This window comes from Archocentrus centrarchus, chromosome 7 (genome assembly GCF_007364275.1).
Source record: "Archocentrus centrarchus isolate MPI-CPG fArcCen1 chromosome 7, fArcCen1, whole genome shotgun sequence".
NCBI lineage: Eukaryota > Metazoa > Chordata > Actinopteri > Cichliformes > Cichlidae > Archocentrus > Archocentrus centrarchus.
The window spans coordinates 32,430,582-32,456,446 of record NC_044352.1 but is presented as its reverse complement, the minus strand read 5'-3'; the positions used below and the strand labels follow the sequence as shown (position 1 = coordinate 32,456,446).

The following is a 25,865-nucleotide window of genomic DNA, read 5'->3' as shown; positions in this document are numbered from 1 at the left end:
ATGTATGTATGTATGTATGTATATATCTATATATATATATATATCTATATATATTATATATATTTATGTATATGTATATGTATGTATGTATGTAGTTGTATGTCTATATATATATCTTCTATATTCTCTATATATAGATCTATGTCTCTCTCGTGTCTGTCTGTCTGTCTGTCTGTCTCTCTCTCTCTCTCTCTCTCTCTCTCTCTCTCTCTCTCTCTCGCTCTCTCTCTCTCTCTCATCTCCTCTCTCTCTCTCTCCTCTCTATCTCTCTCTCTCTCTTTCTCTCGTTGCGCTAGCCACAGGTGTGTGATGGGGGGGGGGGGGGGGGGGGGGGGCACTCTCTTATTTTTGTGGCAGTGTTTCCCAAACCTGAAGCACTTCTCTGACATCACTGTTCAAACCATCTAACAAGAGTTGTAAAGGGATGAGTAGCACAGAGATCGCGTCCAAGTCCCGTCAGTGTACAGCGATCTCTTGGTCTTCAAAGTCAGATTCGTCAGTAGGCAAGTCCTCACCTTCATCCCTGTTTTGCTGCAGCAATGGCAGCTCAAGTTCTGGGCTCTTACTCTTGAGCTGCCTTAAAGAAGGACCCTTGTCTGATGAAAGATATCAAAAATCGACACTGTTAGCATGGCCACCACTTTGTAAAATCTGTCTAATCAGAAAATTTTATTTACTTTTCCGGGCTGCAATTGAATTTTGAAGACTGTGACATTACAGGCAGTGTGGAAGCCAGTTGGTGATATACAAACCTGTAAACTGTTCAGTGAATTGGGGGACATTTGCATCCAGCAATTCAACTTTTAAAACATTTTTACACATTAAAAATTTCTGGATTTTACTCAGAAAGAGCTTACTGCTGATTTTTGTGTGGAAAAACTTTAAAATAATATGCTATTAAAAGTGCCTGTTGGGTGTACATCGCAGTCTAAATGACAAAAACTAAAATAACACTTACTTTTGGAATAATATGTCTTGAGTCCCACATGTAATGAAATCCCACACAGACACACGAAGAATCCCAGCCAGTTAAGAAGACTCATCTTGTCTCCCATCAGAGAAGCAGCTAAAAGCAGAGTACACACTTCCTACAGGAAACCGACACAAGGAACAAAAGGAAAGGCTTCGCTGGATAAGTCTGAACAAGCTCATTGTAGAGCAGACAATGAAAACATTTTTATATGCTTAGATCCAAAGCCCTAGCGGACTTTTCTGGCCTGTCACATTGTCCAAAAAGATTACAGATAACTGGTTCAGTAGCACCAAAAACACAGCAAGCTCCCATATTAAACTCAGCTATGGTTCTGGCTTTGAGGACTGACTTTCTTTGGCTTATGGACTGAAAACTAATGTTGACTACACAGATTTTATAAGTACCTTAAAGATCCCTGATATGGATAAAGTGAGGCTGGAGGTTCGGGAGACAAGCAGGAACTCTGAGAAGCCCAAACCAAAAGCCAGTGAGCCTCCGATGCTTAGCGTGAAGAGGGAATAGAGGAGAGGAGAGAGCTCCGTCACCCGGAATAACTTCTCTGAGGTACTGAGGCTCAGCCCTGCAGGCACAGAGGAAAGAATCAGGACAGAGATTTTTAGGAGTGGCAGCACACCAGGTAGATAGGCAATTAAGCGGTTACAATAGTGTTCCATGGATGGCTCGTAGGGCTTGTCCACTCATGTTTTTTGAAAGTTCAATATCTTTTCTTTCTTCTTCTTCTTTTTTTTAAAGAAAGGGATGTGGTAAACCACGCTGCCACTTCTGCTTGATTCAGCAGTAGTTTATCTGTAGATGTGAGTAATAAATTAATTTTATTTTTTTAAAAAGAGCGAAGCTTTCAGCTAATCTTACATCTCTGGTGTGCAATGTCAGGCGCTTGGATTGCTGACAGTCACAAAATGGAGAGAACCTCTGACACTGATGCGGTCATGTGATTACACCCCCTTTCAGCAGCTAGGGCTGCCCCTCATATCCAGATCAGTCTCACTCTTTAAACACTGCTCTATTAACACAGTCAGGCCAGATTATTCACACTGACTCCACCTCACACTCATAACTGCCAAAAGTCATATCATTCAGCACACTCACTGTAGTCAGCTGACTGAAATATACCTCTGGTGCATTTATAGTGCACTGCAACAGAGAGGTGTATGTTTGCATTTGTTCCTCAGGTTTTTTTTTTTTTAAAAACCAAGTCCATTCAAAATAATCAAATGCTATGTCTATTAAACGGAGTGAGTGTACTTCCAGATAATTCTATTTTATAAATCATTCTGGAAACAGTTTATCTGAAGTTCAGAAGCAGGACCGCACTTCAAACACTCCCCCTCTGGTTCTACGTCTATAAATGCCTATTCTGATGGTCATCCTCTCTCAAAAGGTATCAGGGGGATCTTCCAGGCCTGGAAGCCACCAATGATCCTCAATGCAGCATTCCCCAAACCGCGGACTTTGGCCTAGCTAGTCAACATTCTTCATTTGCATTTGGGGTTTGGGTTCCTGCTAGTGAAAACTTAATTCAAGGACTCCAGAGCAGCGCCAGCAGGCCTGGAAGAAAGAGGTGAGCCGAGGAAGGCATGAAAATAACAGACTTTTGACGGATAGGGTGCACATGAGCCTTAAGGACTTTATTCACCATATCAAAGAAAATGGCAAAGTAAGAACCAGGATTGGTATTATTGCTGTAAGAACTAATTCATCTGAGATTTTTAGTAGGTGCCTCTGTGTTATCACTTTGAACATCCTAGGTGAGATCGTTCGAGTTATTGCGTTCACAACATTGAAAGTTGGCCACCTGCCTGGTGGGGGTGACAACACTACCCGAGCAGACTTTTTAGGCTGAGGGGTAAAAACCAATGGTAGGACCAGGTGCCAGCTAATCCTGGAGGAGGAGAGGGCAGATATGGAGGAGGAATGAATCAGAAGGATGGTGGGAATGTAGTAGTGGGGAGCAAGGACAAGGTGGAAGGGTGCACTGAAAAGGAAGAGCTCCTGGAATGACATCCGGAAGGAAGCACAGAAGATTCAAGCTATATACCAAGGTCTATTCTCCACATCTGGGGTGAGAGCAGCATTGTTTTTAAGCCCCATTAAAGCTTCAGTATCAGCAGCTACCAGCAACACTGGTGACATAACACACATTCTGAAAATAGTGGCTGAGATCCTTTCCAAAGCCAATGGCCAACAACAGGGATAACCTTGGCCTGAATAAAATGATAATTTTCAAAGTTTAAGTCAAAGCCCGGATCAACAGCTGGAAGAAAGAAAGGAAGAGGCATGAGGAGAGAGAAGACGAGGCAACAGGAGTTTAGCAAAATGAGACACACTTGCACACTTTAAAGCAATGTCAGTGAAAAGAATTAAATGTGACGTGTGATACAGCATGACACAATGTGACAAAGCTACATGGATATCATGCATTTGTTTATCTGGTCATGCCTTTTAGGAATTAAGGCATTCTTCAAGATACTGCACTGCAGCTGATTTGCAGGTAGCAGGCAGGAGTACGGAGGAGAGAGGTTACCAAAGAGCTCAAAACAGAGAAATGAGACGAGCTTATTGGGTGCTTGGCTCGATTCAAGTCATCAATGAATGCATCTGTAATTTAAAAAAAAATAAAAATGGCTGCTGTGTTGTGCTCGAGACACAAATGTAAAAACTCCATGAAAAGAATCAGTTCCCAAACTTCACAACTTTTTACAACTTTTGCTTCCTCTGTCAGGCATAGACTCCGATAGCAGAAGGAAGCAGAAAGGGGGCACATTAATCAAACATCTGCTACAGGGCTTTGATGAGCCTCCACTTTCCGCAGCCATGTTGAAGCTGTGGGGAAATTACTGGGTAATCTACTACACAAGTGGACTATTGAGTATTTACATGTAAATTAGGTGTGGATATCAGAACAGATGCTGTGTTGACACTTAATCAGTTGCCTAATTAGAAAATGATTATCAGTCTACACAGAGGGGTCTGCAACTGTTTTCAAAAGCCTTTAAATATCATAATTAGGGGCTTCAGAGCTGACTGCTGTGACAATACATGAAAGAAAAATGAATATGGCTATGAATGTATATGATTATACTCACCTTCATTAAAGAGGAAGAGCGGAAAGAGACCGAGGAACATGAGAGGCTGGAGGTGGTACATGGCAATCAATGGGGTTCTGAAGGCCTGAAACATGAAAGGATAGGGATAAGAGGAAAATGTAACCTTGTGTTTCAAACTTTGTACAATCACTTTGTCCCTGCTGGGAGAAAGTCTTTTTTTAGGTATATCAGAATTTTAATCAGTGTTTTACAAGCCTGGCATCCTGTAAGTATATACACTGATGAGGAATAACATTATGACCACTGACAGGTAAAGTTAATAAAACAGTGATTATCTCTTCATCATGGCACCTATTAGTGGGTGGGATGTATCAGAAAGCAGGTGAACATTTTGTCCTCAAAGTTAATGTGTTAATGATCAAGCATCAGGATCTGAGTGAGGGGCAAACTGTGGTGGCTAGCTGACGGGGTCACAGGATCTCCAAAACTGCAGCTCTTGTAGGGTGTTCCCACTCTGCAGTGGTCAGTATCTATCAAAAGTGGTCCAAGGAAGGAACCGTGGTGAACCAGCGACAAGGTCATGGATGGCCGAGGCTGACCCGCGCTGTCCAATCCAGCAGTCGAGCTACTGTAGCTCACACTGATAAAGAAGTCAATGCTAGTTCTGATAGAAAGGTGTCAGAATACACAGTGTATTGTGTGTTGTGTATGGGGCTGCATAGCCACAGACCAATCAGGGTGGCCATGCTGACCCCTGTGTCACTGCTGAAAGTGCCAACAATGGGGACGTGAGCATCACACAACCGGCAGAGGCAGTGTGATACCTGCTGGAAGCCTTGGGTCCTGCCATCCATGTGGATGTTACTTTGGCATGTACCACCTACCTAAGCACTGTTGCAGACCATGAACACCCTTTTGTGGAATCTGCATTCCCTGATGACTGTGGCCTTTTTCAGCCTGCTCCATTGGTTCTATCTGCATATATCTCCTTGCATAGTTTTCTACTTCATAACAATCCTATTTGAAGTTGTGTATGTATTGTGCCTTATGTGTTTGCTTTGGTGTTCATTGGTGTCACTGCAAGTTATTCCACACACTGCAGGTATTGGGTGGATTTTTGACCTCTTTGGAACTGTAACTTCACAATGACTGAACACTTACCCAGCTCTGCTTTCTGCATGAGGACCTGAGTGAGGGTCCAGCGAATCCCCCCTATGAAGGATGCCAGCAGCACCAAAATAAATCCCTCCAGGTTAAACTGGGTTGACTCAAAGGTAAACATGAAGAGACCACCAGAGATCAACAGGACCACCAGGATCAGGAATGGGTTCTGGGATTAAAATGGGGAGAAAAAAAAAGAGACAATGAGCAACAGCAGTTTTGAGCTAATTTGCACAGAAAGTAAAGACAAACATGCAGACAAACCAAACCAAAAAAAATAAATTAAAAAAATTGCAAATGAGGGGAAAGAAAAGATGGGGAAGCACAGAGACACAGACAATAAACAGGACAAAATGAACTACAGGAGAGAGTAGAGGAGAGTTCATAGTACAGTGGTACATATTATTACCATAATATCAGTGCATGACCAGTGGAGAAGCACTCAGTGCATCAGAAGGCCCCCCTAGCAGCACAACTAAGCGCTCTCTGGCTACGCAGAGACAACAATGCAAAGATGCACTTGGGTGAAGTTCTCCAAAAAGCTAACAGCACATATCCTGATGGCAACAATGCTTAAAGTTGAATGCTGAATGGTTAACAACATTGCTTGAGAGGACAGTGAAATTCACAACAAAAATGAGGGCCCAAAACAACAATGATAAAAAAAAAGAAAAAAAGAAGAAGCATGGATCAGAAGCACAAGAAATGGCTGCAGTCGGCAGTTTTCATTGTTTTTAAATATTTCAATTTCATTTCAGTCAAGACAAGTTATTTTAATATGTTGTCTTCTCCACAGCAGGTTAGTAATCTCAAGAATGTACAACAGCCCAGTCATGAACAGCAGTGACACAGATTACCAGTTGCTCAGCATAATTTTCACACTTCCCCTACAGCCTAACCATAAAAGGGAAGCAGGCTTCTACCTCATAATAATTCCCTAATTTAGTCATGTGATATTAAATCAAAACTGCATTGGCCACACTTCTGTCTGCATCATGACTTGCACAAATATTTGAGGTTGAACTGAAAGGTCACTCACTGGCTCCTCCAGTTTAAAAGATCAGGGAGAAAAAGAGGATAACAGCACTGCTGAGGACTTGGTCATGGTGTACCTGAATGACACAATATAAGAGCCATAAGATACGATGGAACAATAACTAGTTTGACGAAATTTTATGCATGTATGAGTATTTTATCTTAACAAAATCTCTCAGCCATAAACTTACAAGCTAATGGTGATGAAGAGGAAGCTCCAGTTTGAAAGTCCAATATCCAGAGCTGTTGCAATAGCTGTGGGTAAAGTGGACAGGGTTCATGTCTGATAGTTCATAATAAACTTAAACACAGTTGCATGTGTAGATGCTATAATGTCTTTTACTAATTTAAAATAAAACCCGGAAAACATTTAAAGCAACTCAGTTAGGGCAAAATAAAAAATGTTTATGAATCAAACTTGTTCCAGCGGTTTGTTTATGTTTTGCTTTTAACACCTCCAACATCTCCTCAGGGTTGCTGTATTACTTCTATGCACGTGGACTTTAGACAAAGTATTCTGCAAAGCTTTGTCAATCAGTGAACATGATAAGAAGCGACTAATTCATCATTCTCTGGATTCAAGGCAAAACAAACCTGTAGGCCCTGCTTTGTTGAGGTACTCTTTCCACCTCAGAGTGATGCGAGGTTTCCCTGTCCACCATTGCATGGCCTGCCGTGTCAGAGCTGACAGACAGAATATGATGGTGAGGTGAACTAAAGTCATGAAGAGCGGGTAATGGAAGCCCTGAGAGAGATAGAGAGAAACAGTCAGGGTCATCTAGGATTGCCTAGTCAGTGTAGCTAATTTCCACACTCTCTTTCTCAGGATCTGGGAGACCCTCAGACAACCAGAGCAAACCAACAGTGCTGACGTTTCTCACTTACCTTCATTAGCCATTTGTTATAGAAAGTGATGCCTATAGAGAAGACATAGTAGAGAAGAACTAATCCAACAGTGCGCAGCCCCCCTGCACAGAACTGGACCGGGCACGCCATACAGGACTGCCAGGACCAGCTGTCCGGAACCGACAGCTACTGTGGAGGGGCCATCTCCAAACTGAACCCACATCCCCTCCTAACAACCATAGCAGCCTCCTTTATAGGAGCGGCACCAACAGCGTGTGGAGGAATAGAGACGCTGGAGAGAGGAAAAACGAGGTTAGAGCAGGGCTGCGTTTGTGAACGGTAATGTCAGTAAGTGGAACAGAATTTAAGGTTAGCATGCGACATTAATTTTAGCTAAAATCTAACGTTATCAGTAACTAGCATTCAGTTGACTACGCCAGCTAGAAGATAAGCCCCTGGTAAAATGTTCTGCTAGTTTTGAACACAAACCGGTTTATTATAAATTAGACAGCTTCAGCAAACGATCTCTCCCGGCAGCTTAGAGACAGAGCCTCCGATACTAAATACCTGGAGGCTCACCGGATAGCTACATGGCTAAGTTTGACAGGTAGCACAAACTGTTTTCTTTGCTAGCTGGCGTTATACTTAATTAGCTGACATTAGCCTGCTGCTTAACGCCGACACTTGACATTATCAAGTCGATGATTAGTTGCAGGTAGTCTATCCGTTTGCCTGAGTTAAGCTTTGAACATCACTCGCCAGGGCAGGAGTCCACAGCACGATCCACGGAGACGGTGTCACAGTAACACACACTGAGCCCCTGCGGTAAACCTCTGTTAGCATCGTTTATTTGAAATCAGAGCCGTCTGTTTGAAACCTACGAGTCACACACACTGCCGTCCATTTCTTTGCTGTATTTGTTGTGAAGTATTCAGTCTGGCCATCATTAATATTACGCATGACTTGAACAAGGCTCCTGTTTCGGATTCACACACTGCCGCGCCGTTTATGTACGTTTGTCTAGGATTATAGCTATAGTTTAAACACACGTGGATTTTTTTTTTTCAATGTGAGCAGGCGGCTCCCACATACGCGTCTATATTACATTATTATTCTACCTTAAAATTCATTTTAATCTTCCCAGGATTACAGTGGGATACCAGCAAACAGCTGTGCTTTAAAGGAAACAAAACTTACCGTCAGCTGTGTTGATTGTGTGGACGAATGTGTAAACTTGTTCACGTCCCCGCCGCTGCCGGGAGGTGGCCACCAGGGGGCAGGATTTCTTGATTCTAGGCCTCTCCAAACCACCACTTCCTCAGTCAAAGAAGCAGAAGCGGAAGTCGCTGGAAACCGCGAGCTGTTGTTGTGAACCCGGGTTTGAAGTACGAGGTAAGACTGGTGCTAACGTGTATTTTAGCGTATATTGGACAGGTGATACTGTTGTAGGTTAAAATAATGCTGACGGCTGTCTTTTTTCTCAGCAAATGGCGGAAGAGGAAGACGAGACCGGCTTCGACGAGGAGTTGGACGACGGCTCCGGCGGGGTGGATGTCGGCTACGGCAAGAGAAAGAGGCTCTTCTCTAAGGAGCTCCGGTGTATGATGTACGGGTTTGGAGACGACCAGAACCCTTATACGGAGTCTGTAGATATTCTAGAGGATCTAGTGATCGAGTTCATCACGGAAATGACCCACAAAGCCATGTCCATCGGGCGCCAGGGCCGCGTCCAGGTGGAGGACATCGTTTTCCTCATTCGCAAGGATCCCAGAAAGTTTGCTCGGGTCAAAGATCTGCTGACCATGAACGAGGAGCTGAAGAGAGCTCGAAAAGCTTTCGATGAAGCAAATTATGGCTCTTAAACTCACGACGGGACCCCTCCCCCATATGTCTGATTTAGACTTTAATTTTTCTGCATTTGTCGTTCAGCTGGCGCGTTTATTTGGTTGGGAGTTCATTCACACTCTTCACACTGTGTATGTTTGTGACGTGTGTGCAAACAAAATGACAATAACATGTAGTTGAAGTCATATCTTGTGGTTGTGTAAAATAAAGTGACCTGCCTATAGTTTTATTATGACAGGACCTCCTGTTAGTTTGTGAACCAGCAGAGTTATGGCTTTAGATCAGAAGCAGAAAACAACTACGACTTTAAAATGGGCTCTCAGAAAATGCTTTAACAGCAATCACTTTGAGGTGAATGAATAAATCTCATCTTAAATGTGTGTATGATCATTCAGTGGGTCAGCTTCATCTTGGTGCAGAGTTATAGTTTTAAAAAATTTGATATTTAAGACCCTTTCATAGGCTCTCAGAAGTAAAGATCTGGAAGGGATCAGCATTCAGAGGGATTGTGTGGTTAAAGAGCTCAATGCTTTAACGTTTCTCAGTGTAAAATGGCAAAGAACATGTGGTGGGACGGGGTTAACAGGACAATATTTAAGTGCTTTGCTTTTCCAATGGAAATCACTGCATGGGCTCAAGAACACCTCAGACTGCATTTGTGGTTACTGCTTCCAAAATACAAATGAACCCTCTTTATCCACAGAAAAAAAAATTAATGTAAGCAAAATCCAGAAATATTTCCCCTTCTTTGGGCCTGAAGTTATTAAAGGACTCGGGCAAAGTGGAAAATTCTGTTGTGGTCTGCTCAGTCAAAGTAGGAAATTATGGACACCGGGGCCTCTGGGCGAAAGATGAAGGGGACCTTTTGGTTTGCTATTGGGGCACAGTTTAAAGCACTGGTGCACATGGCAGGAGTAATCTGCACACCTGCCACGTGAGGCACCATCAGTGCTCAACGACATAGAAGGATGTTAGTGCAACATGTGCTGCCATTTCTACAGTGTCAATGAAGGCCTTGCTCATTTCAGTAAGACAGTGCTTAACTACTACAAGGTTACAACAGTGTGGCACTGTGGTGCTTTACTGGCCTGCCTGCAGCCGAGTCCTTCATTCACCGATTAGACGCAATACTAACATCAAAAATATGATTTTCAGGCTCTTGTGCAGCCCTGTGTCCTATTGCAGATATATTTCATGAAAAGTGGAGCTGCAAAAGAATTGAAACATATTTTTATGTTCAATAATTGATTTACAAAGTGCCAAAAAGGGATTTAAAACTTAAGTAAAAGTTATAATCCTGTTTAAGTAGATTATAAGTACATAGGTTGTATAATGAAAAATATTAAAGTACCTAAAATAAAGGTAAGCATTATGTGGATTGGCACTTTTAAGAATGATCCCTGGTATTATTGGATCATAATTATTGATTTAACAATGTGTTTGTCACTTCAGTGTAACTTTTGATGATTTTAATTACATATATATTACTGGGTACCTTGATCTATATTAATGCAATATTGAAACAAAGTACAATATTTTGTCCAAATATAGTGGAGTGAAAGCAGAAAGCAGCATAAGATGGAAATACTTCAACTAAAAGTACATTAAACCATTAAATCTCAGTAAAGTACTCGAGAAAATGTACTAAAATTGTTTTGTTTGTTTTTGTTTGTTTTTTTTGGGGGGGGGGTATCTCAAGCAAGAATGGGGGGAAAAAAAGGCTTTTGAAACTACAGAAACTGGTGTCTTCATCTCCCAAACGCCTACAGAGGGTTCCTTAACACAGTGGGAAACATGTTGAGCCCCAACGTTTAGGAACAAGTCCCCGGCATTCAAAAACAGGATGCTGAACGTGTAATTTTTTACAGTGTTCCGGCCTTTTCAAAAAAGTGTCTTAAATATTTGTGAAAGCAAACAGTTTGCACTGAAGATTTCACAGAGTTAAACATCATAATCACAGCCAGGAATACTAGATGATGCAAACCTCGCCTGTGCCCACATGTTTAACGAGCTGAGGTTCTGTGGCTGTCCGTCACGTGCAAACAGTACTGACCTCAGTCGAGGCTTTTGGGTATTTTAAGAGCCTGAAAGTTCACAAAATTTTGCAGTAAAGGCAAAACTGGCTGTGGTTGAAACAAAATGGACAAAAAGAGGAAAACAAAAAGATTTTATTAATATTCCTCAAAACAAAATTATTACATAGACCATAAATATGACAGACCAACTACCAGTGAGCATGTGTTAGTTCATTTATTCATTTCAAGCAAATGACTTCTTTGTACAGTGAAGTGGTTGAATTCATTGGTCTAAGCAGCAGGTAACAGGCTGCCTGTCTATCTAGACTACATCTAGATCAGAGCTTTACCAGCAGAGGGGGGGGGGGGTGGGGTCACTGGTGACACATCATACTGCAAAAGCTGTGTGCAGTGAAGAACCCCAATGCGGCCTTGCTGTCCTGTTACAGGGCACAGTGTCAGCATGGCATCTAGGGGGCGTCTGCATTTACAAGCAAACCAGGGACTCCCCCACCAGCGGGTGCTCTAGCTGTCTGTTGAGGATTTTTATAAAGATGGAGAAGAGAGGCAGGGAACCAGGTGGACAAGGAGAAGGAGGAAGTGTGGTAGGGAGTTTGAGTGGGTCAGAATGGGGGTTCACAGGAGGGTGGAGGAATGTCCATGAGTCTTTCTTGTTCTACTGCACATTCTCCATCATCTTGAGGAATTCTGTCAAACAGAAGAGAAATTGGAGAGTGTTGCTAAGATGGAAAAAAATTTCTTCAGTTACATCAACAAACCGGGAAGGAACGGACAGGTCAGTTAATGCGAGAACTGCAGGCTGTGTAATTTGATTTCATGATAAATGGAGTTTGGAAACTGTACAATACAGTCAGGAAGGCAACATTAAGGGCCCTAAAAGATAAATATAGTCTACTGTACTCCAGGGAAGCTACAAAAGCTTACTGCACTCTAACTCCTTCGCAGAGACACCCTAACTTTCTTTAAGTGACCTCAACAGGTTCATCATTGTCTTTATACATATACCGTCAAAGTCCAGCATGCCGTCGTTGTTCTTGTCTCCATCCTTCAACAGCTCATCAATTTCCTCCTCTGAGATGGACTCGCCGGTGCTGCGGATGATGAGGGCAAACTCCTCTCTGTCGATGTAACCGTCTCCGTTCCTACGCGAAAGACAACAAAAGGTGCGTGAATGTGAAGCTAGTGTATATGGAGACAAATACTGAGACCAAACAAAACAGTATTAATAGTGTGAAAGCGAGCTTACTTGTCGAACACACGGAAGCATTCTGCCAACTCTTCCTCGCTCTTGCCGGCCTGGTCCTCCTTCATCAGCCTCACCATCATGACCAAGAACTCCTCGAAGTCGATGGTACCGCTACCTGAGGGTTTAATGGAGCCACATAATCAATAAGCATCCGATCAGCCCATTATCATGTTGGTCTTTGTTGAGCGTATTACGCACGGAAACACCGGGAGCCCCAATTATACTAGCAATTTAAACCAGAGTAAACCCGAAACCATTAGTGCAGTCAAAGTGTCACTGTGGTGGGGTGTTTAGAGTCACCGCCTAATTACTGATCACCTGTAAAGTGGCCGAGTTACTTTTATTCCCTAAACACAAACAAACAAACAAACAAACAAACAAAGAAAACACTTGTGGCGCACAGTCGGTCTGCTGAGCCGCTATCAGCGATAAACCGCATTTCCCGCGCCTCACCGTCCTCATCGACCTCCTCAATGATCTCATCCAACTCCTCTCTTGTCGGGTTCTGGCCCAGCATCCTCATCACGGTACCCAACTCCTTGGTGCTGATATCACCGCCACCATCGGTGTCGAACATGTCAAAGGCGGCCTTGAACTCTGGAGAAAGGAGAGTTGAATGAAAGTTTGTTCCAAACTGATCTAACTTGCCTGAATTGTCTGCTTGGCCCTTAATGCACTTATTTCTGTTGAGCGGTAATTGTTGCAAAAAGATAATTATCCTGTAAAATCAGACCACAGCGTGAAAAACAGCGACATACTGTGGCCTCTTATTGTGGCCGCCAGGATTTCTTTAGAATCAATTTTCTGTAAATGGATTTAAACGGTCTGCATTCTCTTTAGGAGCTCTTGTTGGTAGAAAGAAAAAAATATAGAAGAAGTAGAACTGCATGACTTATTACGTGATTGCATCTAAGGGTGGTATAATTCAAAGCTTCTATTCCGCATATCATTTCATACCTCAGAGTAATGAGGCAACTAGTTAGCGTACTCACCAGCCAGCATTTCCTCGCTCAGGTAGGAGCGGGCCTCTTGTTGCGCGTCAGTCTGAAAGAAAACGGGAGGGGGGGGGGGGCACTCATTACAGGCTTCATTCAGGCTCAAGGGAGCACAGCAAATTGGCAACAAACAAACACAAAACCTGCTCCTTTGATACAACTTAAAAATAATATTTACCAAAAAAAAAAAGGGAAAAAAAGCGCTATATGCTTATTTTTGTGTGTATGTGTGTGTTTTTAAACTTAAACCTCAGTGATATCCTGGACAGTAAAACTGCTTTTACGCACAGTAGAGATGATACAGATCGCAGATACAGGATCAATTTTTTTTTTTTTAACTTCTGGTTGTATTTTTACGTCACCGTTTGATTAGTGTTTGTAATAATGATACTGAAACATGCCATCATAAGTCACGTGTTGCAGGATGAGCAGCATCTCCAGAGCATTCTTGAGCTTGATGAAAATTAGTCCGGCTATTTCAGGCTCAACACATTAGCGTCGCTGTATAAGGCCTGCGGACATCCAATCCCGAGGAATTTGTTGCCTAAGCAGAATCCGCACCTTCCCAGCTGACACCCATCCCGTCCCAGCACCCAGTTAACTTCCCACAGGGATCAAAAGTAGCTTATTTATAACACATAACTGGCTTAAATATGAATTTGAGCATATATGATATAAATTGAATTCAAAACCAGCAAAGAAAAAAGTGTTTAAATGCTGAATTACAAAAAAAAAAAAAAAAAGAAAGAAAGAAAAGAAAATTAAAGAAAAAAGCTTTTTCAGGGACAGCCAACAGATACACATCTGAACAACATCAAGAGAAGGAAATATGCTGCTCAGAAACTCAGCGAATGATTTTTACGCATTCACATGCCTTTATTACTCACTCCATAATGAAATCAGCTGATAGCTGAACCGGTCATTTGCACAATTGATTGGTCTTACCATGTTTGTGGATTAGCTTTTCCCCCCCAAATATCCAAGGATAAAAGAAAAGCCCAAAGGAGTGGTCAATCCGTGTGCACCCCAACAGAGAGACTAGACGTCAAGTGATGGTTCAGAGACACTTTAAACGGGGCGACCAGGTCCCGCCCCCTGCCTCTCACAGGCCTCCAGATTTAGAATCCTGAACTTTTAGGGTTCTGGGGCCAAGGCAAGCCAATCACACTTTGGAGAGGAACGCTCTACTTTCTTGAAGTTGCGGTTTTAAGTAAAGTTGTAGTTTTGAGGTGAGAGGCGATGCAAAGTTTGTGAGGAAGATCAGATCTTTGTCAGAGGTTGGATGAGAAGGAGCCAGGGCTTACTTTGAAAAACCAGAAAGAAAGAAAGACAAAGAAAGAAACACGAGAGTATAAAATAAAATATAAAGCCACATACTCCCTAGAAATTGCCCCATTGCAGCTTCTATAGTGAGCTCCTAAACTGCCAAGATACCTTTTCTTTTTAATGTAAACATTAATCTGGCACACTGCTCAGATCTGCTGATTTCTTTTTAGGCCTTGTAAATACAAGACAGAAAACAACAAGGGGGAGCCAAAGATTAGTAAGTAGGCTACGGATTTTGTGATGATGGAGATTCAATCTGGATGGGAAACTCAAAACCAGCAGGAAAATGATGTGGGATCAGACCCCTAACCCCTCCTTGGAGGTGCCCTGAATAGCGGGCAGATTTGAGACTGAGAGGGATACATCCTGGTGCTACTTAACTCATTAAACACAGCCTGCTGCTCCTTGTATGGCGTGCAGTTCCCAAGGGAGGGGGCCCGAGGTAAGAGACAAGAAGGGAGGACAGGATACTGAGGAGAGGAGCAGACCTGAAGAAAAGGGGTGGGAGGTGCTTTTGAGAGGTGGTGGGGGGGCTTGCAGACTATATACTCAGACGGAGAGCTGCACTTTCCAAGGGGAGATTTAACTCATCTGCTCTCTGAATGCCCATCTCAAGCCTTTGATTCTCTGGTTTGCATCTCACGCTGGGGCTGTAATCTGGGGTTACTGATTTCTGTGCTGGAAGACTGCTTCATGAACAGACTACCGGCAGTAACAGGCTTAGGTGAAGACCAGATTGGAAGTGACTGTTGAAAAAGACAGGGAGGCTATTAGGGTCTATCTTTGCAAATGTAGGTATTCTTAAAGCTCAGCATAGGGGCTAATTTGAATTTAGGATGATGCGCTCAATTGTAGTGTTTGTGCAAAGAGAGGCTGTAAAGTGCATGGTGTGCCATCTGAATGATCTCTCTAACTAGGTTCATGCGTCTGAGAATCATGTGGCCAGACAGACGGAGAGCGATCTGAAAGTTTCAGAAAGGCCACAAGAGACAAAAATCTAACAATATAAGACACGCTGGGCATGCACGGCAGAATTATTTACAAGGATGACCAATATCGGGAGAAGAAAGTTGATTTATTTAGAAAGCATCGATCAGGGTTGAGAAGATATGCAACGTGTGATGAGGAGGGCAGGGGGAGCTTGGTGGTGTAGCATTTCTGGAGAAGCAGCAGCTGCCAAGGGGACAGCTGGGTAGTGGGAACAAGGAGGGGTCCAGGGAAGAGTGTCTTCGTCTTAAAAGGTTTGGATGGATATTTATAGAAATCCTCAACAAGTTCCTGGGTTTCATGTAAGAAGGGAAAGGGGGTGGGTTGTGGTGGGGATGGAGGTGTTTGACTTGTATCCACTTTGGCGTCTCACAAAGTACATCCTATTCGTATTCATGGACGGGCTCCTAGAATTTAGAGTTTTCTCCGAGCAGATTTCCATCACACGCGCGCTTCATTTTCTCTCTGAGGATGGATCACCAAGGAATGTAGAGCTGGTGTCATTACTGGACATTCTCCATCATCTTCAGAAATTCTGGAGAGAGAATCAGAGGCCAAATTAATCAACCAGCCATTAGTCTTTCTGTTAAACTCACCACAAGTACATGAGATAGCATGGAAATTACATGTTAATCTACACAGAGATCCTATCCACATGTCTAGAATCACGTCTGTGGCAGTATTTTTCAATTTCATTTTCATCATTGCTTTAAATACATTCTCCGGTGATATGAGTGTGTAGCCAATACACTGAATAAAAAAAAGTTAAATATTTCATTAACTAAACTGCGTCATAGCCCGCTTTATCATCCTATCATCTTTATCATCAGTCGATCATGGATGTGTGCACATAACTGGCTGGTCTTGAATCCCCATCTTTATGGATTCTAAATCTAAATGTAAGAATATGTTTGCTTTACCGCCAGTTCATATTGCTAAATATTTTATTTGTTATCAAAGTATGTTACTTTTAATTTGATTAATTTGCATGAACACAGGTAGAATAAGGAAACATGCATGGTCTTCAGGTGGCATGGATTTAGAATGTGCACAGGAAACTTGACTGAAAGTATCCTGAATGCTTTATAGCTACTCTGCTTCAAAGTAGGCCAAAAACATAGTCATTTTTTTTCTGTGGTTCATAAATGTTCCCTTTTGTTGGTATTAAAAATAACTAAAAAGATTAAAAATATATTTATTTGTTCTATCATTTCAAAATGCAATAAAATTGTCTGCAAACTGGATACTTCTGAATTTGTAGTGGAGAGAAGGTCACTGAACCGTTATAGATAACACGATGGATGAGCACCCTCTGCACGGCAGACGAGCACCTTCTCTAATCTCTACTTGATTCAGTTCTGCAGCCTAAAGGGCAAATATAGGAAGTTTTACATACCACATGATATACCCTCTATAATCCTCCACCAGCTCTTCCCTCTGGATGAGCTGGTGGAGGTGGCTGGGGAGAAGGCTTCTTTGCTTGGGCTGCTGCCCCCGCGACCCGGCCCCAGATAAGCAGCACAAAGGGATGGATGGATAGATAATCCAGTATAACTATCTGGGAGAGGCACCTGGGTACATCCATCTTTTATATACAGTGTATGCTAAGCCTCCCCTCAGCTGATTCTAGTTATCAAACTTGGCGTCATGCCACATTTAAAGTGTTGGCGTCTTTTGGAGCATTTAAATCCAATTATCTGAAATTTAACATGTTCTGCTATGAGGGACAAGCCCGTGTGTTCCAGTTTTGTTGATTGAAATTCAAATATTTTATTAATTTGTGGGGTAACATTAATTAGCAGATATCTGTGCCTGTGTAGTACATATCATATATGGTTTATGAAAGTAGCTTGCTAACCAAATTTGGTAGTATTACACTCTTTGTTGTAAATATGGTAACTTCTGGCTCCACAAAAACTGACATGATGACAGCCAAAATTCTAACCCTGATCCTTCAAAATGGAGAGTCTAGAAAGCAAATGGGGAGGGCATTGTGGCAACATCCATATTTTATATACAGTCTATGGATTCTGTAAAAAGTTTACCAAATCTATGTACTGGCCCTTTAGCTTAGTTTGGTTATTCCATATCAACACCAATATGTAATAATTTATGCTTCACCTTAATAGTTTTCAGTTGTACAGAGAGTCATGTGCAGGTCTGTTTTTTGGCCTTCCTGGTATCACAGGATCAGGAAGGATAACATGAAGTTAAGATTTGGTTTTGTTTAAGCTTTTGTTTATGCTAAGCTTAGCAAACTGGTTCCAGTTTACAGTTAAACAGCACATTTGGTTGGTGCACTGAGCTTCTCCCCAAAACAAGACAAATATATGCTTTTAACCTAAGAGTCCATCCAAGAAAGTAATATACCCTTCTGTTCAATCTACAGCTGATGCTGCCATTCTCATAATTTCTATATGACACCACTGGAAATGTTATTAGGTGATCTTGATGTCCAGTTTGTTTTTCCTCTTAATCAGTCATTATAACAAATAATAGGAAAGACGCAGCATACTAAATATGACTGATTTCTCACTTTAAAGGTACAGTGTGTAAAATCTCACCACTAGATGTCAGTAGATTGCAGATTTCAGTCAACTGAATTCAAATTTCTTACGCTTTCCAATTCACATGCAAAATCCTAGCTACAATGGCCACTGCAGGACACTGGCTGCCATTCGTAGTGAGTGTAGGCTGTGAGTCTGCCATTTACCTCAGGAGTCAATATGCTGGGTGCACACATCTATTCACCCTGGAGGAGGCTGTAAAGCTTTATGAAAGGAGTCTGATACAAGCTGATAAACCAGTGAAACTCAGTGATGACAGTAATACTGAAGTGAGTTTTTAGGACACTCAAGCCAAACATTAGCTGCTATAATGTTAGTTAATGACCAGCTATTGTTGTCGTTTAGCCGGCTCATTGTTAGCTGTCCAGAGACAGGAGTGCAGGATCAATTTTTTCTGTTAAATAACCTATAAAAAATTACTAACTGTACTTTTAAGTAGGCAACAAGGTGGCATGGTGGTTAGCACTACTGCCTCGCGGCTAGAAGGACATCTTGAAGGTCTGGGTTTGAATCCACCTTGGCCCGGGAATTTTTGTGTGGAGTTTGCATGTTCTCCCCGTGTCTGTGTGGGTTTCTTCCCATAGTCCAAAGACATGCAGTCACTGGGGTTAGGTTAATTGGTGATTCTAAATTGCCCATAGGTGTGAATGGTTGTCTGTGTTAGCCTTACGACAGGCTGGCAACCTGTAAAGGGTGTACCCGGCCTCTCACCCTATGACAGTTAGAACATGATAAGAGGATGGATAGACTTTTAAGTACACACTTAATCCTACCATCAAAATCAATCTTTCCATCTTTGTTTGTGTCAGATTCCCCGAACATCTCATCAATATCTTCTTCTGTCACTGCTTCTCCAGTCATATGGAGGATTTCTCCAAATTCCTCCCGATCAACAAAACCATCTCCATTCCTGTGGATTAAGAATAAATAAATAAATCTCTTCTGTTTCTTTCCTAAGACAGGTATTTCACATATAAATTTTTTTCAGATAAAATTATGAAAATCTGCGACTAGTTTTTAGTTTTATGATAATATTTAGTGTTGTACTTGTCAAAAATACGGAAGCATTCTGAAAGCTCTTCTTCGCTCTTTCCAGCCTGGTCCTCCTTTAACTGTTGCACCATCATGACCAAGAACTCCTCGAAGTCAATGGTACCGCTGCCTGAAGAGAGCAGTGAGGAAGGAAAGGATGAAGTACAACTTCAGTCCATTTCGACCATACTAATTTTCACAATCCAGTACATGTTTTAGGTTTACTGGATGGGAATGAGTTTGAGATGTCTTGTTTACTTATCTAGCGGTTATCTACAATTCACCAACTGGGCTTAAATGCTTGGTAAAGGGACACATCACTCTTTCTGCACATAATGATCAGTTCACTCGTCACAAGGAATACTACTAAAGCCTGTGACAACAGCTGCACAATGACTTCCATAAATTTTTGAATCCTAAGATGATCTCACCATCCTCATCGACCTCCTCTATGATGGCATCCAACTCCTCTCTTGAAGGGTTCTGGCCCAACATCCTCATAACAGTACCCAGCTCCTTGGTGCTGATGTCACCGCCTCCATCTGTGTCAAACATGTCGAAGGCGGCCTTGAACTCTGGGTTGGAGAAGGAAAAGTTCAAATTCAGACAAGTTAAACTAGCATACTAGCATAACAACAATCAGAGCTTGTGATTTTTTTTTTTTCCTTTTTGATTTTTGCTTTGTTATGTACGTTTACTGCATAAAAAAAAGCTTAAACAAAGGCAACAGAAATCTCAGAACCTCTTTAAGTCTTCTGCACTAACTCCTTCATTTGAAAAGAAAAGGACGGACCTGCAATCATCTCCTCAGTCAGGAAGGAGCGGGCGTCACTTTGAGCGTCAGTGGGCTTAAAGGAAGAAGATGAAAAGAAAGTGGTAATGAGTCACGTGGATGCCAATAAAAATAGATTATAACCAGAACAAGCTGTAAGGAGAGCTTATTAGGGAGAGAATAAATGAGCCTTTTCATTTGTCGCTGTGGGAACAGAAGTGGTGAAATTGACTGGGTTCCATTATGGGTATGAACATGTAATATACTTGGAGGACCTCCACTGGAGGAAGCCATTGTGTTCTATAATAACATAGAACAATGGTGAAAAAGGTAGAAAGCATTTTCATTAGTTCATCTGCTTCAATCACACATGTAGGACTCACGCATTAGCACCACATAAGTTTTCAGCAGAAATTAACTTTTCTTCTCCCTTCCCAAAGTATATTTACCCCCCCCAGCCCTTCTCTTTAAGCCATTTGCTACAATTCTTGTACTACAGGTTCCATAATGTCTTTTGTGATGCCTTTGTAGCATTTTGCTAGTCTTGAAATCAGCCATTCACTGAAAGAAAAATGAAGTTAGAAAGTTTTCATTATTGTTTGACTTAACACTCTCTCACAGTTAAAAATTCATCTCTGCTCCTGCAAACTAATCACCATGCTGTTTGACATTAATGGATATCTGCACTTCCAGGAAGGCAGAAAGAAAAGTCTCAGACTCTAAGAGAATTTGGTTTTATGGAACAACTGTGCCTGAGCAGACTGGTGTCCAGTGTTGGGAAGTAGTGACAGTCTGCTTTCACAGATTATTGGCTCTTTTGTTGTGCAGTGTATGGGGGCAGTTAACTGTTTCAATGACAAATGACTTTAGGTCAGGTCAGCAAGAAAAATTACTTTTTTTAGACTTTCCAAAACTAAATTGAATATGTTAGGCATCGGGTAGCCACAAGTATTTATTATTGGTATTTATTAACATATGTTCAAAGAAGTGGTTTCATGCTGTTATAGAAGTTACATGGTTAAATGAGTAATTCTGAACCGCAGCTGATATTCCCTCTATTTCCCATCAAGTTGGATTTTTTATTCTTTTTGTGTGTTTGTTAGCACTTGTACTACTTTCCCCACAGTTTTCCACAGAGACTGCTTGTCTCACTCCAAACTCTTCCCACAGCGATGCTAACCCTTTGGCATCATATTTTAATACACTGGATGCCCATTAGCATATAGTTTTCCAATCTACAGTGTTAACATTGTGAGTGGGTGCATTTTCCATGAACCATCTAAATGAGCAGTTTATGTACCTAAACCAAACCAAACAGCAAGTGGAAACACAGTAAAACCACACAGTGAATAGAAACAAAGCTGAACAAATTTAAGATCATCAAATCAACATTTTGGAAGAGGAACAAAATAGAGGTTTTATACAGATGTCACCCCTGATTTTATAACAGCACTATAATAAAAACTCCCCTTTAAATAGATTTGAAACCCTGGTTTCTTCCAGGTATATGACAGCAAATAACTACTGTCAAAACTAATTATAATTTACTGTCATAAAGTGGGAGAAATCCCAGTTTCTCCCCAGCTTAGGTCAGTAAATTATAACTCTTCTTGCATTTTTTGTTTAATTTTTCTTAACAGAATTGTAATAATATCATAACATATGGCAGGTTGCGCAAACCCACCCTCTCATTCCCTTTAAAGCTATTTTTAAGGTGAGACTCGGGGGAGGATTTGAGAGGGATTTTCTCAAGGTGAAATGTCCTAAATTAGGACACTGAGAAAAGGCAGCTTGTCTTCTCACTTTACTCAGCTGTGTACTTCTATCTTTAGTGTCGCTCCCTCCAATCTAAATATCAATCCTATTGAGTTTAGTTACAAAGAGATGGAACACAAAAGCAGCGTGAGTCCGAAAGCAAACGGAAAAGAGGAGTTACAGAAGTCAGCAGTGGTTCACACGAAGAGGTTCCCAGACACTAGTTTGTGTGTCTGTCAAGTGTGTACCCCATATTGAATCTCCAAATATTCCAGGACCATTTGTAAAATCCAGTTGCGATGCAGATGAGGACTTGCTGGATGATTGTGTGTGAGCAGAGCAAGTTTGCTTCAGGTATTTAACTCCATCTGGCTTTTCTCCTCATCCCTGGAAAACCACATCAAATCCTCAAGGATGCATTAAATCTAAATTCTCCTTCTCGTCTTTTACCTCCTTCTGAGTTTTCGGTTTCTTACCATGGTGGCGGGCTGTGCTGAACAACAGGCACTGGTACAAATGACAGACGCTGGGAAAGAAAGCCTCCCTTCTGTGCAGTTCAGGTAGCACTGTGACTTTTCTCCATAAGTACCCTCTCATCCAACTACCATTTTACTAAAAATGATCAGGATTGGGCCGGAGACTCCCACCTCGCACAAAAGCCGGCCAATCAAATCCGACTTTAGTTTGTGCTCCCTTACAATCTCCTGATGGACACCCCCTTGTGTGGCATAGTGTCCAATCCCCCATATTTAGATAACAGACAAGCTCGCTGACATTCATTGAAAAAAAGAAAACACTGTGCTGGCCTCAGGCAGTTGGAGGTTATTTGGGCAGAGGATCAACTGGGCATCTCAGTGCAGGATGCTTGATTTCACATGAACCAGAGCGCACGCACGCACGCACACACACTCACACACACGCGTGCACACACGGATTAACACCTCCCTGCATACACAGATTCTCGGCCCCTTCTGCAGTGTCCGTCTAACCGCCCGCCTCCCTGTCCTCAGTGCCGCTGACTTGCCCTTGCACCTATGACATCTGAAACATAAGAGCCATGCAAAAAGACTTGTCACCTTACACAACTGTTCCCTGTCATTAACTGTTTCAGCTCGTGGTTTCTCATTACATCAACAAGTAAATGCAAAGCAGCCCTGTAGTTACCATGTCAGCTAAAGGCGTGATAGAAATTTCCAGAGAACCTCATACAGAATCCCACTCACACTATTTTTCACCCCCTAATGTGTCTAGGTAAGAAAGGTAGCTATTTGAATTATCGTTTAATTTATTTTATTTTTTCTGTTTTTTTTTCTTTCCGTTCTGTCTGTGCGAGTTTAATCTCGGGCCTTCTCTGGGTTTACTCTCTGGTTTATTTCTGTAATTTCCCCATTGTGGGATCAATAAAGTATCATTCATTCATTCATTTTCAAAGCTAGTCCCTCATGTGGCATTCTGTGTCTTTAATTTCCTACTTTGTTCTGTTCCCAGTTTTCATTTATTATTTTTGTGTATTTAGTTTTATTTATTTATTGTGTATTTTGCCTATACCCTCTGTCCCTCTTTATTCTTCTTATCTTACCTGTCTGATAAATATGCTGTAATATGAAGAGCAGACCAAAACAATTCCTTTTCTCATCAGGCCAGAAGTCAGCTGTTGGAAACAGACAAACCAGTCCAGGAAGACTGTCACAGGCAATCTATTTATGCCCAGAGGACTGTCCGATTGGCTTGGAAACAAGAGCAGCTGTGGTTGCTGATAACTTGTTAACATCTTATATCTGGAAATAAAGTATACAAGCAAGAATTTGATACAAAGCAATAGTCATTACTGAAAGGTGCGCAAAAAAAAGACCACAAACTGCGTAGAAAAGATGAGTCTGAACATAAAACCAGCATGCAGGTGTCTTAAACTAACGGCCAGCAGTGGGGGGACATGCGTTGCAAAAGAAGCCCCGTTGCACAGAATAAACAGCCTGCCTGCTCATTGATCTGTGCCATTATTAAACTCTTCTGGCATGTTTAAAATCTAAGTACTCATGATCAACAAGGTTCAAAACACTTAAAAGGCGACCGAGAACCGAAGAGTTCAATAATGAATGGGCGAATGTTAACTTTTTTGTGTATGTACGTGCAGTTGCTCTTAACTGTTTCCAATTACAGTTCTTAACTCAAAAGACTGATTCAGCCTGTTGTATTTTGATTCTAGTTGGTTAATGCAAGTTTTGGTCGGCTCCGTGGGTGACCACATCCAACAGACTGAATATGGTGCAGGAGAAATGCTGGTGTGAAATGATGTGGGACATGTAAATAATGCAGGGAGGTCAGTTTCATAGATGTAAAAAATAAACATAAACTACACGTCATGTAAGAAGAAAAAATTCTATTTTATTTGGGGAATATGTTCCAGATTTTCTCATAAGCATAAATATAAGCTAAAGCATGTTTTATGGTCTCACGTGTTTGTACACTTGCACGTTCCTTTTCTCTGTTTCAAAAAGCCATTGAGCTTTCAGCTGTACTTTGAGCTTTCAGCTGTACTTTGAGCTTTCGGCTGTACTTTGAGCTGCTGTTCTGATGTGCTCGCAGAGCAGGACACGTCTCCTTTTGAGCCTCACGTTTCTTGTAAGCTTCAGGTGCTGACTTTTGTTCCCCTGGTGGGTCCTGTCCCAAAGCTTGAGAATCACTTGTCTAAAAAAAGAAGAGTCATGTTTTCCAGATACTTTAATGGTGGATTGGCTCAGTTTTTTTACTATCATGGATATGCTGAATGCATGCAAACTCACTATTAGTTAGTCTTACTGTATTAGAAAGGAAAGAATCCACACAGAATTCATTTTCCATCCATTTCATGATTCTTTACGTTTTGCTTCAAGCAAAAATGAACCACTACATCTTGATGTTGAGTTTTTTGTTACTGATCTCATGATGAATGCATTTCAGTTCTGTGAACTGATTTGATTGACAGTTATATTGCATGCGGATAAGTTGAACGGAATTGGGTTTGGGACGGTGGCGGTGGGGGGGGGGGGGGGGGGGGGGGGGGGGGGGGGGGGGTGACACATTTAGTTGGTATCTTTTAGAGCGTTTAAATCCAATTATCTGAAACTTAGATTCAACTCATTGTCATTGTGTACACAACGAGATGAGCATTCCAGATCACTCATCCAGAGACGAGCATCTGCAGTCATGCAGCCGGAGACCTTTGTTCCTGTGGATGATTTAATCATTTGCTGAAAGCTGCCAGAGTGAAAACAAAAGCTTAACCTGAGCTCTAGTTCATGCTTATCTGGAGATTTTTCCAGCCAGACTAAATAATTAAAATATTATGTTTAAATATCATACAGAAAATGAGTGAGTATATTAGCATTCAGTTCAAGTACCGCTACTGCTCTAAGGTACAAGTTGCTCCACACATATAGTCTTTGTTATAAACCTGTCTGAATCCCCCTCCCTCCCTGTTGTCCAGCTGTGCTGATCACACTGGACATCTTCTCTCCTTCAGATAATTTTATCACTCTCCTACTGTTCTTCATGTTTTGATCCTCTCGACCTCCTGCTTCTTTCTATCTTGAGCTACTTTCACTCCTCTCACTCATCACCCTCTTGCCTCCTACAGAGGGCCACAGCGCAAGTTCAGTTTCCATGCTATCCAGCTTATGTCACCAGCGCTATTAAGCGCCTGTTTAGTGCCTGACTGACAGCACCAGCTGATGCTGATTTCCCAGAAGCAATCATCCCATGGTTGGCTGAAAAAAAAAAGGTGTGGACGGGTTAGAAGACTTTGGTTTGATAAAAGACCAAGAGAAAAATCCCTCCCTGTGTTATCAGTTTTTTTTCTTTTTCTTCTCTTTCCACACCTCCTCTTCTATACCTCCTTCTATTCCTGGACATTCTTCAAGTAACAGCTGAGTCCTCTGGACAAACACACCCTAAATAAGGCTGGAGCTTTGCCATCACTCACCCTCCACCATCCTGATCCTTTTGCTCCTTTTCTTTCTCTTCCTTTTCCTTCAGTCTCTTCTCTCAACCCCGTGTTCTCTCAGCCCCCTCCCACACACTTTCTTTCCAAAGCAAACATGCAGTGCTACCTGCTGTAGTGATCACTTGGGAGAAGTGATTGGCTCAGAGTAGTTTAAACAAATGAACAGTTGTGACAACTGACTGTTCAGACTTTAGCTACACATAAGGTTTGTTCAGGACTGATCAGTAAAGCTACAATTT

At 41.8% G+C, this 25,865-nt stretch overlaps 4 protein-coding genes across 4 annotated transcripts; 1 reads left to right on the top strand and 3 right to left on the bottom strand.

The window, feature by feature from the left end:
- Positions 1–330: 330 nt before the first annotated feature.
- Positions 331–7,264, bottom strand: slc35h1 (solute carrier family 35 member H1). Its single transcript, XM_030733141.1, is given in 10 exon segments — positions 331–596; positions 959–1,088; positions 1,378–1,553; positions 4,081–4,144; positions 4,146–4,165; positions 5,203–5,371; positions 6,242–6,314; positions 6,429–6,492; positions 6,832–6,982; positions 7,123–7,264. Coding segments are annotated over 10 exon segments (1,098 nt in total). The 5' UTR covers positions 7,234–7,264; the 3' UTR covers positions 331–456.
- Positions 7,261–9,308, top strand: taf13 (TATA-box binding protein associated factor 13). Its single transcript, XM_030733142.1, has 3 exons — positions 7,261–7,422; positions 8,346–8,475; positions 8,568–9,308. Exon 3 carries the CDS (start codon positions 8,571–8,573, stop codon positions 8,943–8,945), a length of 375 nt encoding a protein of 124 aa, XP_030589002.1. The 5' UTR covers positions 7,261–7,422; positions 8,346–8,475; positions 8,568–8,570; the 3' UTR covers positions 8,946–9,308.
- A 1,855-nt stretch (positions 9,309–11,163) lies between these two features.
- LOC115783273 (troponin C, skeletal muscle) lies at positions 11,164–14,259 on the bottom strand. The gene is made up of 6 exons (XM_030734024.1): positions 14,151–14,259; positions 13,203–13,254; positions 12,664–12,807; positions 12,211–12,325; positions 11,970–12,106; positions 11,164–11,651 (listed from the first exon to the last, which is right to left on the bottom strand). The coding sequence occupies exons 1-6, from the start codon at positions 14,151–14,153 to the stop codon at positions 11,620–11,622; spliced, it is 483 nt and encodes a 160-aa protein (XP_030589884.1). The 5' UTR covers positions 14,154–14,259; the 3' UTR covers positions 11,164–11,619.
- A 1,328-nt stretch (positions 14,260–15,587) lies between these two features.
- On the bottom strand, positions 15,588–22,254 carry LOC115783271 (troponin C, skeletal muscle-like). Its single transcript, XM_030734023.1, has 6 exons — positions 22,121–22,254; positions 19,911–19,965; positions 19,549–19,692; positions 19,133–19,247; positions 18,859–18,995; positions 15,588–16,053 (listed from the first exon to the last, which is right to left on the bottom strand). Exons 1-6 carry the CDS (start codon positions 22,121–22,123, stop codon positions 16,022–16,024), a joined length of 486 nt encoding a protein of 161 aa, XP_030589883.1. The 5' UTR covers positions 22,124–22,254; the 3' UTR covers positions 15,588–16,021.
- Between the last annotated feature and the right edge of the window lie 3,611 nt (positions 22,255–25,865).

Excerpts from the sequence above, each read along its gene's own strand:
- LOC115783271 (XM_030734023.1), bottom strand. Across the intron at positions 19,693-19,910 it reads GACTGAGGAGATGATTGCAG|AGTTCAAGGCCGCCTTCGAC; the intron begins GTCCGTCCTTTT and ends TCTCCAACCCAG. Across the intron at positions 16,054-18,858 it reads TGGAAAGATTGATTTTGATG|AATTTCTGAAGATGATGGAG; the intron begins GTAGGATTAAGT and ends TTCTCTCTCCAG.
- LOC115783273 (XM_030734024.1), bottom strand. Across the intron at positions 12,326-12,663 it reads TGAGGAGGTCGATGAGGACG|GTAGCGGTACCATCGACTTC; the intron begins GTGAGGCGCGGG and ends TTAAACCCTCAG. Across the intron at positions 11,652-11,969 it reads CGGCATGCTGGACTTTGACG|AATTCCTCAAGATGATGGAG; the intron begins GTATATGTATAA and ends TCTGTTTGACAG.
- taf13 (XM_030733142.1), top strand. The coding sequence starts at position 8,571 with ATGGCGGAAGAGGAAGACGAGACCGGCTTCGACGAGGAGTTGGACGAC.